The sequence below is a fragment of the Emydura macquarii genome, unplaced genomic scaffold (genome assembly GCF_026122565.2).
Source record: "Emydura macquarii macquarii isolate MOO-44397 ecotype Brisbane River unplaced genomic scaffold, CSIRO-AGI_Emac_v2 contig_374, whole genome shotgun sequence".
Lineage (NCBI taxonomy): Eukaryota > Metazoa > Chordata > Testudines > Chelidae > Emydura > Emydura macquarii.
Window position 1 is genome coordinate 11425597 of NW_027130511.1, and position 15301 is coordinate 11440897.

General features: G+C 42.7%; 1 protein-coding gene across 3 annotated transcripts in view; it reads left to right on the forward strand.

Moving 5' to 3' along the window:
• Positions 1 to 15301, forward strand: part of LOC137144014 (uncharacterized) — a 35517-nt gene that overhangs the window by 15165 nt on the left and 5051 nt on the right. For all 3 annotated transcript variants that reach the window (XR_010917310.1, XM_067534105.1, XM_067534117.1), the window contains exons 2-5: positions 4838 to 4959; positions 6404 to 6542; positions 8368 to 8489; positions 10554 to 10664. Coding sequence is in view for 2 of the 3 variants with exons in the window: in XM_067534105.1 (XP_067390206.1) it covers positions 4838 to 4959; positions 6404 to 6542; positions 8368 to 8489; positions 10554 to 10664 (494 nt within the window). In the remaining variant the exon portion in view is untranslated. The remainder of the gene's footprint in view (positions 1 to 4837; positions 4960 to 6403; positions 6543 to 8367; positions 8490 to 10553; positions 10665 to 15301) is intronic.

The window sequence follows — 15301 nt, forward strand, 5'->3', positions numbered from 1 at the left end:
CCCGTGTTAGGTGCTGTAGGTACACTAAGCGCTTTTCTACACTATAAAGTTTTGTCGACGCAAGTTACGGCGATGAACAAAAAGCGCTGTAATTACAATGCTTGTGCCTGTCCACACAGCACTCGTGTTGCCAGTGCATCCGCACTTGGTACTGTAGCATAGACAGTGAGAGCAATGCACTATGGGAAGCTATCCCACTCTGCAACCCTCCATCTTGTGCCGCTAGGGGTTGTGGGAAGGTGGAGAGGATCATAGTGCATCATGGGCACAGGCTCAACGTCCCATGATGCAGTGATTTCCGTCCTGTCATTCCATGGGCTTCTGACTGCTTTTCATGGAAATTTTCAATGGCTCCAGTTTCCTGAGCGCCCACCATCTCTATCTGAAAGGATGAATCCTGTACTGCTCTCCACTATTGTTGTCAGTGTTCTGAACACATCATGGCTGGTCATGCAGTGTATCATGAGCTCCCAAGCGGAACTGGAATCCAAGGTGCCTGACCTGCTGTGTGCCATGCACACAAAGATCGATGGATTACTGTTTGCATTCACACAGAGCATCCACACATGGTGCACCACCGCTTTTGGGTGTGTGTAACAAGCACCGAGTGTTGGAATCGCATCATTATGCCGGTCTGGGATGACGAGCAGTGGCTGCAGAACTTTCGAATGCACAAAGCTATCTTCATGGGATTCTGTGCGGAGCTTTCCCCTGTCCTTCAGTGCAAGGACACCAGAATGAGAGCTGCAGTCTTGGTGAAGAAGTGTGTGGCAATCACCATGTGGAAGCTGGCAACTCCAGACTCCTCCCAGTTGTTCACTAATCAGTTTGGATTCGGGAAGTCCACCACTGGAGCTGTGTTATCATAAGTGTACAGGGCCTTTAATCGCATTCTGCTACGAAGGACTGTGAATCTTGGAAATGTGTGTGAAATAGTGGATGGCTTCACAGCGTTAGGATTCCCTAACTGTGACGGGGCGATAGATGGCCCATGTATCCCAATTTTGGCTCCGGACCATCTTGCGACGGAGCACATCAATAGAAAGAGGTACTTCTCTATGGTACTGCAGGCGCTTGTGGATCACCCTGGGCATCTCGCTGACATCAACGCAGGTTGGTCAGGGAAGGTGCATGATGCACGCATTTTCAGGAACACTGGTCTGTATAGAAAGCTGCAAGCAGGGACTTTCTTTACAGACCAAAATATTCCAGTTGGGGGATGTTGAAATGCCCATAGTGATCCTGGGGGACCTAGCCTACCCTTTACTGCCATGGCTCATGAAGCCTTATACAGGTACCCTGGATAGCAGCAAGGAGCGCTTCAATAACAGGTTGAGCAGGTGCTGAATGACTGTTGAATGTGTGCTTGGCAGATTAAAAGCTTGCTGGAGATGCCTGTATGGCCAGTTAAACCTAAATGAGGAAAATATTCCCATGATTATATCCGCCTGCTGTGTGCTTCATAATATTTGTGAATCTAAGGGTGAAAAGTTTCCCCCTGGGTGGAGTGCAGAGGCTGATCGTCTTGTGGCTGATTATGAACAACCAGATGTTAGGGCTATTAGAGGAGCACAATGGGGGACCATTGAATCAGGGAGGGCTTGAAGAACTATTTTGACAATGAGCACCAATAAGGTGTCTTTGTAAACAGCTCTGTCCCATGCTATGACTGCTATCCAGACTGCACTGTGTATCAATGTGAGGTGCAACCACCATGTGCAAGAGACAAATAAAGATTGCTTATTCTTTACAGAGTTGTCTTTATTAAATACAAGTTATTCACAACACACATGAAAAGGTGGGCTGGAGGGAAGAAAGCCGTGAGGGGCAGCGTGAGCTATAACAGCTGAGTGTAAGTCCAGCTATGATTCTGGAAGTTGTGTGAAGGGATGGAGTGAACGGCATACCGAGACGGGCCAGGAGTTTGGTAGGAATGTATGGGTGGAGTTTAGGGAGGGCATGGAAAGCAGTTCTGCATTGGCTGGAATGGGGTGCGAGCATGCATGAATTCAATCTGCAGCATTATGAGTGATTTTAGCAGCTCTGTTTGCGCCTCCCTGGCTTTTATCATGCACTCATCACCTGCTATGTCTCGCTCTTGGTTTTCCTTCCTCTCCTGCCTATCAGTTTTCTGATTTTTGGACACGGTTTGTCTCCATACCCTTCTTTCTTTCTTTTTTTTTTTCACCTCTGAGGACTGGAGGAGTTCTTGGAACATCTCCTCTGTTTCTCCGTGGTCATTTTCTTATCACGCATAGGCACTCAGCAGGTGTGGAGGGGTTTCCCCTCAAGGGCACACCTGTAGAAGCACAATAAACAATGAAGAGAAGCATTATTGTGAGTGCAATAACAGCAGTGATGCATTACTGTAAAATAAACCTCTTTCTCACTGTCCCCTGGCAAGCGCACAGCTTGATGATCAATCAGGGCATGGTGAGCTGTGCCCGTTAGGAGGAGGCACTCAAGGTGGGGAAAAGATTCAGGGTGGTTGTTTGGACTTTGATACAGATAGGTAGGGACAAAGTTTCAAATTGTGCCACCATTTTCCACAGGTGTGGGCCATAGAAGCCAATATCTCACTCCTGAGCATAAGCAGGGATGCTAGGGTGCATCTCCTCCATGCAAGCAGCATCAAAGTGGATCCCTATGTTGCTTGCCTGTGTACTGCTTTGGTCCCTGCACAAGTGATTGCTGATTTGCGCAGGAAAGTTTCCTATAATGGGTGAAGAAACAAAGCAGCCCTGCTGAGGAATCTCTGGCAGAAGATTGGCAAGTACCTCCAGGAAAGTTTCCTAGAGATCTTTCTGGAGGATTCCCATGAAATCTCAATGTGCATTAATACACTTTTCCGCTGCACTGCCTAGTTGAACAGGGGAATGGGAAGCACATGCAAACACAGCTACTCTTGTGCATTTCTCTCTCTTCAACCAGCTGTATAATGTAGCAAAGCAAAGGACAGCGGTTCCTCATGTAACCGAGCAGCATCAGCTCAAAAAAATCACTTACCCAAGCACCCCGCTCCTGCATCCTCCACGCCAGGGCTGGAGGGCTGGAACTAGCTTGAACCCTCTGGGGTTGAGAAGAGGTCTTGGCTCCCCATGTCAGCAAATGACCTGGTCCCCTGCTGTGCATCGTCCTTCAACTTGACTTCCTCATCCATGATTTTTTTTATCAGGTTTGAGTCTGTTGTCTGCTGCCTTCAGCCCGTGGAGGTATCCATGGGTCTCTTGGTAGAGGAGGAGGGGTTTTCGTGAGGATGGCTTTCAGCTCCTTATAGAAGTGGCAGATCTTTGGCTCTGCACCAGGGCGATAGTTTGACTCCCTAGCCTTTTGGTACCCCTGCCTCAGCTCCTTGATTTTCGCATAGCACTGCAGCATGTCCCATTCATAGCCCTTCTCTGCCATTAAATGAGAAATTTGACCATATGTATCCATATTCCTTCAGCTAGAATGGAGCTGGGATGGCACGGCCTTCTCTCCCCCAATGCCGATCAAATCCAGAAGCTCTAGTGTGCTCCAAGCAAGAGAGTGTTTGGTGCGTAGAGCCGCCATGGCCAGCTGGGAAGATGCGATGTGAGCTCTCCATTCTGACCAAGCAGGAAGTAGAATTTCACAAATTCCTGGGACTTTAAAGGGGGAGAGGTGGATGGCTGCAGGGCAGTGGAGTTCAAATTGATGGCCAGAGCGGTCAGGGTGAACATTGTGGGGCACTTCTTAGAGACCACTTACTACGACAGAAGCAAGCATGATGTCTACACTGATTCTTTGTCGCTAAAACTCTGGTGCTAAAAGCTTTACACCTCTCATCAAGGTGCTTTTATTTTATCACAAAATCAAGGGAGTTGGGTCTGTGGAGGGTTGATTCCAGTGTGTACACCACCACTGTTTTGGCACAAAAAGCTGACTTTGGTCGACAAAAGACTGTAGTGTAGACCAGGCCATAGTAAAACACAGTCTCTGCCCAAAGGCTTACAATCTAAATCTAAATAGACAAGACGGACAAAATGGGGCAGAAAAGAATTGTTATTATTTGAGAGGAAAGAAGTCTAAGTGTAGATAAAGCCTCGATGGATGGGGCCAATTAATGGGGGATGGGGTTATTAATTTAAAACTAGGTCAGAGCTTAATGTGGATGGAGCATAGAGGAGCTCCAAAAGGCAGTTTCATCTAGTCTTCCCTGGTTAGAAGGAAATTGGCTATAGATCTAGAGGGAGGAGGTTGGGAGGATAAATCAGGAAAGAATGCTTGTAGATGCCTCCATGTGAAAAATAACAAGAATTTACAAATAGGAAGTGAAAAAATAAATTCTTAATTTTTTCACTTCTCTTTTTAAACACTAACTTAAGACGTTTTGTAAATTGAACAGTTGAACTATTCATTCTCCCTGATTTTCGTAAGTAGAACTCTAGTGTATTTTATTTGAAAGATAGGTTTCTCTTTCTTTGTAGAGTCCTTCTGGCAATTATGTGCATTCAAGCAACTGTGAGTTTTGTCATTTTTCCAACACTTCAAAAATATCTTTGATGTTTTTATATCTTAAACTGAAACAGTATCACTTTGGTGGGGTATAGGTCATCATGTGTAAGTTATAGGTTTGTAAATATGAAAATAATTTGAAATCTAAAAAAAGTTCTATACTTATTTTAAGAGACAAAGTTATTAGGATTTAAATCTGTCTCTGGCTGAAAATACTAACAACAAAGGTTGGAAAACCATGCTTCAAATAAAAACCCTATACATCTGGCATTGTTTACAAATTACAGCTATATTATATTGGTCATCACTTACAGTCCCCATGACATACATGTAATTGTTTTAAAATCATTTTGTTTTGTAGATGACTTGGATGAATTCATGTTGAGTAATAATGATGTTTTGCTCAGAAGTATTGCTGAAGATCTTCGGAATTGCTTACCCATTAATGCAATGCTTAACTCGGAGCATCTAGCTATTCAAAAAGTAAGCTTGCCATTCTGGTCTCTCTCTGCTGCACCACAGCACTCACTCAGAGATTGTAATAGTAATACTGGTGGCAATACGGTCTATTTGTTAGGGCATTGAACTGGGATTTGGGAGACCTCAGTTCTGTTACTAGCTCTGCCACTGCTTTGTTTTGTGACCTTGGGGAAAATCACTTCACCTGACTGTGCTTCAGTAAGTTATTTGGGGCAGGGCCTGTCTTTTATTATATGTATGTAGAGTCCCCAGCACAATGGGGCTAGCCCAGCTATGGGATATAGTGCCAGGGATGATGATCCTTGATTGGTGCCCTTAGGCACTATTATAGTACGAACATGAAATAATCTTAACACTGAAAATATAGGGTCAGTGGTGTGGTGGCACTACAATGCAGGAGATACAAGTTTGACTTCCTTGTTTTCTGAGATGTTAGGGTCTGGAAGAGGCAGGATTCTCAGCTCCTTTGTATTTGGGGGGGTGGAGAAAAGGAGCATCTTTTCTACCTAAGTACCTCTTCGGTCCAATCCAGGAATGGAGCCAATATATTCCTGAAGCAGCTGCATGTAGTTCTTAACTGGAAAAATGGATTGGCACTGCACACCAGGACTTTGAGGGGAGGAAAGAGGAGGTAGGGGGATGCTTGAGGAATACACCCTCTTGAAATAATAAAAAGGCAAACACAATAATGTCCATCTGCTTGAAAATCATATGTGCATGAATCAATGGAGTTTCTGATTTGGAAACATTAAACATGAAGATGTACTTCTTTAGACACTTAAAGTTGTAAGAGAAGCAGAATTACTCTACTGTGCTTCTGGGGTGAGTAATGAGGCATTCAGCTCTCCACTCCCTACCTGTAAGTCGCTTCCTCCTTTGCCCGGATTGTAAATGTCCCTTCCCTAGTATATAACCTTCAGTTGTCTCTGGATATTAAAAGCCCCAACTGTCCCCTACTCAGCTGCTCAAACCTCCCGCTTTCCCTTGCAAACTTCTACAAAGCCGTTACTTGTCAGTTGAAAATTGAAGGCCGTGTCTATGCACAGGAATTGCATTTATTTAACCAAATTGGTTTTAAATAAACCAATCTCTGCAATCCCTACTGGGTGGACCCTCTCAAGTCAGTTTGAATGACTTAAATCACCTTATCTTAATTTGGTTAGACCAGCTCTAAATTTTGGAGAAATATATATTAAATTTAATATAAAATACGTAAATTACACAAATACCAATGAACTAGTTGGACTGAACTTTGAGGGAAGGGTGAAAGTGTGTGGGGAAGTAGGGAAGCCACATCGTTCCAGGGTTCCTGATACATAATTTAGGTCTAATGCATTGCATAGGACACAGTCTGGACCTTTAGGTTTTGTTTAAAAAAACAAATCACTGTATAAGTGGAATTAAGAGATTTGGCTATGATTTTCTTAGATTTCATCCTCTTTTTCAGATACTTCAGCAGCCAGAGCCGACAGTTCATGTTGATGCATTCCTTTATGATGATGACCGTATTGATTCATTATGTGAGAAAGGGAAAATGAGTAGAAACTATTGTGTTGTTTGTGGCTCACACAAGACCACACCTTTAGGTAAGCACCATGTTGTAAATCCACAAGCCAAAGAGTTATGTTGACTGATGTGTGAATGCACAATAGATGTAGCTATTTTATATGTGTTAAAAATAGTCATGCCGTAGCTCAGCTGAGCAACAGACCATCCAGCTGATTGATGTCTTTGGCCATGTCAACGCTAGAAGTGCTCTACCAATACAGTTATACTGGCATGCTATACCGGCAAAGCGTTCCTAGGGTGGAAGCAGTTTATACTTGTAAAACTGCATTTTTGCCAATGTAACTTTTTCCAGTCCTCTCCCTCCCCAAAGCAAAATAAGCTATACTGGCAAAAGCACAGCTTTCCTGGTATAACTGTGGCTAACATAGGGGCTTTTGCTGGTATAGCTATATCAGTCAAGGATCACACATCCTCACGCCCATGACTGACCTAGCTATTTCACCAGAAGTCTGTAGTATAGATATTGCCTTTGTCTTTCCAAACTGGCATAGTCAGCAGGCCAGATTTTTCCCCATTCTCTGCGTGGAGGAGAACACAAGAAGCCTCTTGAACACCTAGGCCAAACACACTTGCATATTTGCATGAGTGACACTAGCCAGCCACAAAGGGGGCAGGAAGGAGGCAAGGCTATAGACTGTTGAAGGCATGCAGCAGTGTCAAAGAAATGGTACAGTGGCCCCCTTCTCCATCTTCCTATGTAGGAGCACTAGGAGGTACAGTACCTCTGAGAGCTGCTGTTTTGTGCGGTGCAGCTCTGCGCTACCCCAAAGCAGAGTGGGGCCTTTAAGATGCAAGGGATAAATACTTTATTGCAGTAACATTCAGTGTTCTGAAAGCTATCTGTTCTGATTTAAAATATTTACCCACTTTCTTGTGAATAAATGTATTGTTGTTATATTGAGATCTAAGATACTGTGTTCAGTTGTAATACTCAGAATCATTCACTGCCATTAATGTGTAGTTACTTTCAAGGTAAATAATTAGTAGAGCTGTGTGGAGAAAGGTAATTCTGTTTTTCAGAGGATTTCAGTGTTTCAGAATTTGGTTTTCTTCCAATTCAGAATGAAAACCAAACATTTCAAAATTCTCCCCAAAGGGGAGTGGAGCACTCAGCAGGGGGCTGAAGAGCTGGGCAAGTGAGCTGGCAGGAAAGTAGGCAGGGGTCCATCCAGACCGCTGCCTGGATTCCCTCAAACATTGTCAAAATCGAACTGTCTCCATGAAACATTATGAGTTTGACAAATCAGCAAATTCCAGTGAAAAAATATTTTGTTTGAATTTTTCCAACCAGCTCTAATAATGATAGTTAACTTCTCTGTAATAGAGGAATGGTGCTGATTCAACTAAATTAATCTAGTGACTAAGGCTCATTCTACACTAAAAAGTTAGGTCGACCCAGCTTCATTGCTCAGGGTGTGAAAAATCCACACTCCTGGGTGACCTAGTCCAGCTGACCTAACCCCTGGTGTAGACAGCACTAAACTGACAGAAGAATTCTTCCATTTATCTGGCTATCACCTATCATCGAGGTGGATTACCTGTGCCAATGGGAGAGCCCCACCCATTGGCATAGATGGCATCTGCCCTGAAGTGTTGCAGTGGTGCAACTACAACGCTAAGCTGTGCGCTGTAGTGTTTCAAATGTAGACAAGCACTAAGTTGTAGCACAGGGCACTGTAGATTCAGATGGTTGGTGGAGCTCACCAGTGAATAGGAAATAAGAATTAAAATGTGGTAAAAGGAGAGATCTGTGACTGAGTAGGGTTATGCCTTGCTGAATATTTTGCACTGGTGAATGTTGCCCATGTAACATCTTCGTTCTGTTCTGCTTTTATTCCCCAGAGTTTATTTCTCATTCCTTTTCCCTCATGGAACTGAAGTTTATTTATCAGTATGTATTACCTGACCTGACAGGAAAGATTCTGGTTGACGTTGGCTCCAGGCTTGGTGCAGTACTATTTGGGGTAAAATCCAGCACGGGAATTCATATTCTGTTTCTGTGCCATACTTTTTTCCCTTCTCTGGCTAGCAGCTTTCATTGTTCCATACTTTATCATGGTCTGAGGGCACAGATCAATAGACAGGCAACTATAGCATGAAACATCCAGACAGAAAGAGGTGTTCTACTCTTGTACACTCAGTTCTCTTTCTGCTTCCCACAGAGACCAAAACACAATCAATCTCACTTACTGACTTGCTTTCACAAACCATGAGAATCTGTTGTCTAATAGTGTAGTATATTGCTGTCACGCACCCTGGCTGCTCTTTTGTTTGTTATGGCTCAGTCTCTCATTGCTAAATTAATGTTCTCTTTCCTGTTCTTGACCACATATACTGTTGAGTTTTGGGAAATCCCATTGTGAAACTGAGAATCTCTTAAATTGCATTGAGATCCTTAGATATGAATTTGTCTCCTAGCTCAGTGTTCCTCAACCTTTTTGATACCTGGGACCAGCTTGCTGCCTTCCTGAACTCTGTCAGGGAAGTCTCAGGGACCAGCGCCAGTCCACGGACTGATCATTGAGAAACACTGTCCTAGCTAACACTTAAAACATTTTGTCCTATAAAATAATTTTTCAATAAATTCAAGTGTAATTTCAAATTGCTGTTGGCATATTCGGTACAGTGTATGGCCAACAGCAGCACAAAACATACATAGATGTAAACTATATCAATTAATACAAGTTTCTTAACAAAGTCAGTGGCTTCTTTAGGGCCTGATCTTGGAACCACTTGAACATGTAACTTTACTCATCTGAATAATCCAATTTGGGATTACTCATATGAATAAAGTTACTCCCACATGTAAATGTTTGCAGGATTAGGTCCTCAAATGATAACATTTTGTTGTCAGTTATTGGATTTATTTTTAAGTTCTGGAACACTTATATTGTTATAATGAAAGAAAGCCTCAAGATAAAGCAGCAACAAAATTAAAATTTTCATCATATTCTTGGCTTGTATTTCAGAAGTGGCAATTTGCCACGTTTTATGTGCATAGATTGCTTTCTAGCCAGAGGATAGAAGGGTTTCAGAAAGCTCCAATAGTCAAGTTACAGTACATTGACATCTCTAACATTCTGAGTGTGTGTCACACTTTTTTTTTTAAATTCCCTATACTAGTTAAATGTAATTATAATGTTCATCGTATAGTTAAAGTTGCAACATTTTACCCATTAGATGGGGTTTTTGGGAATTCATGTTTTCTCAAATTCTTCTTTTGGACAGAAACTTTTCACAATTGGTTTCAGTCCAAAGGTTAATTATTTTAGAATAATTTTTAGAAAATTTAATTTAACCATTTTTGAGTTATTGGTGAGAGAGAAATTGTTTTATATTTGACATAGGAGGTACTTTTAAAAAAAATACTGTGTCTATAAGTAGTATTGTTCAATCTAAGAGGAAAATCCTACTCTGAGCACTCCCATCCCTTTATAGGTGCAAATTGGACTTTTCACTGTATGGCGTGAACTCCAGATTCATACAGTTCTGTGTGTATTGTTGCATTCTGTCCTTCCTCAACAAACCAATAAATAAACAAATGCATAAATAAAAAATCCTCACACAGTCTGTGTGTTAATTCCCCTCCCTCCTTCAGTTTATTTTTATAATTTAGTTTTTGCTAACTTTAGTTTTTTTTCCCATTCCCTTAAGTCAATTTCCATGCTTCTACCAGTAGAAGTGGAACTGGATCTGTTGCTTGCTTTCCTTTCTTACCTAGCTATCAGCTCACATCTGTTTTTTCATGATGATATTCATAAAACATTAACTGTAAGTGCCAAGAGGGTCTTAATCCTGGAAAAATATGTAGTTGGTCACTGTAGTGCATTTCCTACCTTTATGATTTAAGACACGTTTTAAAAATTTTTAACAACCCCATTATACACTTTTTTTTTAACCTGCCTCTAACCATAAACTTTCTTTGTTTTTCACTTTATAACATTCATTCCCCTTAATTTTTCCATATGAGGTTAGAAGTAGTCATTTTACAGACACCTCAATTACTACATTTCCTCTTCTTATTTTAGGGCTATCTTTACAGCTCAGCATCCCAGCTATATGGAGTGGAAATTAATGCGGACTTTTGCCAGTTGCAAGAAATGATAATTGCAAAATACCAATTCACAAACAGAGTAAAGGTGACTAAATACATTTTATAGTGTATATATTTTTTTAAACCAACTGTATAGTAGATTAGTTAATTCTATTCAGATGAAATAGGCTGATAAAATGGTTGTTCTAAAGATAAATCTCTACTTTGTTGGTTTGATTTTAAATAAAACAAAGTAACCTTAATGTCCATTAAAATTGACAAGGGTTTAAAAAAATTTTGTTAAAATATAATATTTGTGGACTCATTCAGCCTTTTATCTGAGTATGGCTCAATCTGCCAGCTGATCCTAAACAAGTACATACTGGTCTCATTAGAAATCAGTGGAAGTTCTACCACTGTTTCACTATTTAGTGAAACAGAATTAAGCCAGTATATGACATGTTTATATCTAGAGTGATAAGAAAAATGAGGCATCTGGGGTTTCCATGTTTTGTTAAAAATAGCAAAGATACTGTCAAGTATTTGCATTTGAGTAAAGCCAAAGGTCTGCAGGCTGCCAACGTTGGGTGTTGTATTTCTTTATTCGTTTCCTTGGAACTGAGAATTTCAATTCATATTAATGCACATGTATGTCAGAAAAAACAGGAAATGTTCCAAACAAACTCAAACCATTAATATACTGAGGTCACCATTCTCATAATGAGAAAAATAGTCCCTCTTTGGGAGTGTCTGAGATCATGCGAAAGGTCTTATGGCCAAAGGCAATGAATAAAATACATTAGGTGAAATCCTGGTGTGACTTGTCCTGGGGTAGGATAGACCACCTGAAAATGCCACAGTCAGGGCAGGCTGCAAAAGGAGAGCAGATTTTCCCAGCACTGGTGCGTAACTCTGAAGTTAGACTTCCCAGCCAGCCACAAACAGTGCTTCTGATTCCCTATATTGGTTATCAAGAAGCTAAAACAAAAAATACACAGCTCCCTTTACTGCATATCTCTGACTCCTAATCAGCCACTAGGTCCAGTAAAGAGATAAGTCATTACAACTCTATGCTCTTTACCAAAAAGTTCTCCTGACCTCAAAGGAGAAGCCACATAGCCAGATCAATATATGTTTGGATCTTACACAAAAATACCATGCGGCCAGCCAATCCTTTAGTAACTAAAACTAAAGGTTTATTATAAAAGGAAAGAAACAAACAAGGTGAGAGGTGTTATATGATTAAAGCAATCAGATACATACAAATGATTTGAAAGTCCACATCTATCAGGTTTTCAGTAGAATTGTAGAGTTTGCAAGCCTGTACAGTCCCTCTGGTGTACATCCGGTACCTGGATGGGTCTCAATCCTTTGTTTCATAGCTTTGATTGCAGATGAGTTGATCCAGAGATAGGAAGCAGGCATGAAGACTGAAGGCAAACAATATGGATATGGAGGTGCAGCTGCCTTTTATAGTGGATTGCCACATGGCTTGTTTGAAACACAAGCCCTCAGCACATGGCATGGAAAAACCTCAGACTAGAATCAGAGAGTCCCCGACCATAGGGCATGTTCTTACATGTTGGTAATTCATCAGGTGCCAGCTGTATTCTCTCCCTGGGCCCATTGTACCTGTGAGTTTCCTTAATGGGCCATTAACCAGGCTAATGCTGCAGCCATCCTGTCTGGGGGGGGGTCGCCCAGAAACACAGCACAAGTTGAAATACAGATATAACATATCTGTAACTTTCCATACAAATATGACACATACACATAAACTATATCATCTTACTTAGCAAATTATAACCTTTCTAACAGTACCTGACATGGCATATCTCATATGAATTATTGTAAATTCTGAAATATTGCTGTTAAGTAATATCATAAACGGTCCCCCTAATCCAGACGATGTTACACCTGGCCCTGCTGAAGTCAGTGGCAAAACTCCCAGAGTATGCCTATACAGCAGCTCGGAGTGAGCTCCGCAGGCTGAGTAGACCCAATGGATCAAGTGGGTCCAGGTTGGGTGGCTAGTCTGAGCCTTTGCTGGTGTTGAAGCATCCAGCCTGCTATTTTTTGTGCGCTAGCTCAAGCCCTGTTTATTCGGGCTGTGAGGCTTGCATTCAGCTGCAGTGTAGAGAAAGTTTCTGATTTGTCTGAAATATATTAGTGAAATGAGATTGTATTGTATAACAGAATGCTCCATCAGGTTAATTCACTAGAGACTATAGATGAACATAGGTGCTCTTGAGCTGGTTTATATCTGGAAAATATACACCTTAAATGTTACATCTTTTCTTCACACCTTGTAATTCTGCTAAAGTGTTACAGTTTTCAGTGCATAAAGATAAAAAAGAGAATATATTTTCAAAGCAGTGCCTGGGGACATTGCCATTCAACTCCCACTTGATGTTCATTTAGTCATGTGATTCCTTATTCTTGCACACTGTTTTGAACATTATCACGCACTGCTTTGAACATTTCAATCTTGGATTTCTGCTTCACCCCAAAATTAATCCTCTCTTTTATTGCCTCTTTTTGGAGAGATATACTAGTATGAAAAAACAGCCAGAAGCCAGTTGGTTGAGTGTACCACGGGGCCCTGTCCGGTCCCGTCGTTGTGGTCCTTCCTCAGGCCCAGGCTCAGAGGAAGGCCACTGCACCTTCCAAAAAGGAGAATGTTAGTCACTCTGTATGCGGTTTAGTTCCGGCCCCAGGCCAGGCAGACGGCCGAGCAGTCTAGTGCCCCGGCCCTTGGCAGGGCGGGCAAGCAAGCAGCCTACAGCCCCGGCCCTTGGCAGGGGTGGGCGAGCAAGCAGCCTACAGCCCCGGCCCTTGGCAGAGGCGGGCGAGCAAGCAGTGTCCTCTGGTCAGTAGAACAGGGGACGGTAATCACTCCTCGAGTGGCGAGGACAAGGGGGAGGGGTGGAGGATGCAAGCCCACCCGACTCCACTGTGTCTCAGCCCAAGGCCCTAGCAGTGGCAAAGGCAGTGCCACTGAGTTGGCGGGGCTCCCGCCGCAACATGCCGTCGTGATCTTGTCCCTGTCTCAGCCACAGCTATGGCTGTCCCTGGGCCACTTCCTCCCCGTATCCCCAGGTACCTGTATCAACCAGGTCCTTGGGGTCGCTGGGATACACAGCCCGTGGCAGGCTCACCAGTCCCTCCTCGTCCACCGGTGGCAAGGCAGGGAGCTCGTCAGCGGAGGGCAGCTTCTCTAAATCACAGGGCTCCTGGGGTTTCTCTGCCGAGGGCAACTCCTCTAGGTCACAGGGCTCCAGGCTTTCAGTGTCGGGAAGCTCCTTCAGGTCAGGACCAGCCTCAGGCTAACTCCCAGCCCCCAGGCTCAGGGGGCTTGGTCCAGTCGCTGGGGCGCAGAGGCCCGGTCCAATCTTTGGGGCCTGGTGACCCGGTCCAGTCTTTAGGGCTCGGTCACTTGGGCCATTCCTGGGGCCTCTGCTCCGGGGGACGCTTGCTTGGGGCAGCGGCCCAGCTGGGTTCAGGCCTTCGCTGCAGCTGGCGGGACGGGACAGCACGTATGTCTCCGGTGGCAGTCTGTTCCCTACTGACCTGTGGGGCCTGCTTTTTATACTCCCAGCCCCGACGGAGGCTCCACCCCTCTGTGGCCGGATTGGCCGGTCAGTGGGGCCTATTGCTAGCCAGCTCCCTGGTTGCCAGGCAGACTGGCTCTGGCTTGCTGGCCCTTCCACTGTCCACTCTGGTCGTTGTGGCCGTTCCTCGGGCCCAGGCTCGGAGGAAGGCCACTGCACCTTCCTACATTGAGTAATAAGTAGGTAAAAAGAGGTTAAAAATCTTGGAGGAAAAATGCCTTCTAACGCCCAGTATTATCTGGAATGTCCTGGATTTTTATTAGAACAGTACATACACACTGAAACCCCTTCTACCTGAGATACTAGGGTAAAACAATTTCTGTATTTAATAGTGAATTTATGAGTGCGTCTTGTGCTGTTCTGATCATAAATTAAAAACTAAGTGCATGTAAGTCACTTATGTTGTACCCTGTTTGGTGTGAAAGCTTTGATGTAGATTGTAAAAAACCACCATAAATTGGGAAAAATTCAGGAAATCACCCTTACATGTATTTAACTTTAATACACTTAACTATTTTTATACAGTAGTTTGGTATTCTCTGAGTACCATAACAATCAACTTTTCAGTAGTGAATTCTTTTTCCCTTTCAATTTAGCAAACATTCAGTCCCCACTTTTAGTTGACAAACACTTATTTGTATTACACAAATGTTTTTTTTTTTTCTTGACAACATTGTGGAGGATTTTAAAGAAGTAAATTCAGAGGACATTTTTTTAAAAGTTATTGTAGATCAGAGTTGAGACTGCTTGACACAGTCCCTTTAAATCACCAAATTAGAAAAGAGTATATAATAATTCCAGGAAACAAGAATTGTACTGCACCCAGATAAAATTGTCATTCAGATTAAAGAAAATACTGAGAATAATGTCCAAATAATCTTCTTAACCAAAGAAGCAGTGAATTAATCCCATGTATAGTCTAGGTGCACTAAGAAGTATGAGTATAAACTCTTAGTGAATCCTTTGGCTCTAGTTTTCTTAAATGGATGAAAGTCACCAGTTCCGCTGGTGCTTCATTTTTAACTAGTCTTAGAGTTTGTTTTCATTAAAGTGAATACCGAAATGTTTGGTTGTAATGGAAATCGCTGCAAGGTATTCTGTTAGTGGCTGGGCACTGCTGCATGAGTCAGAA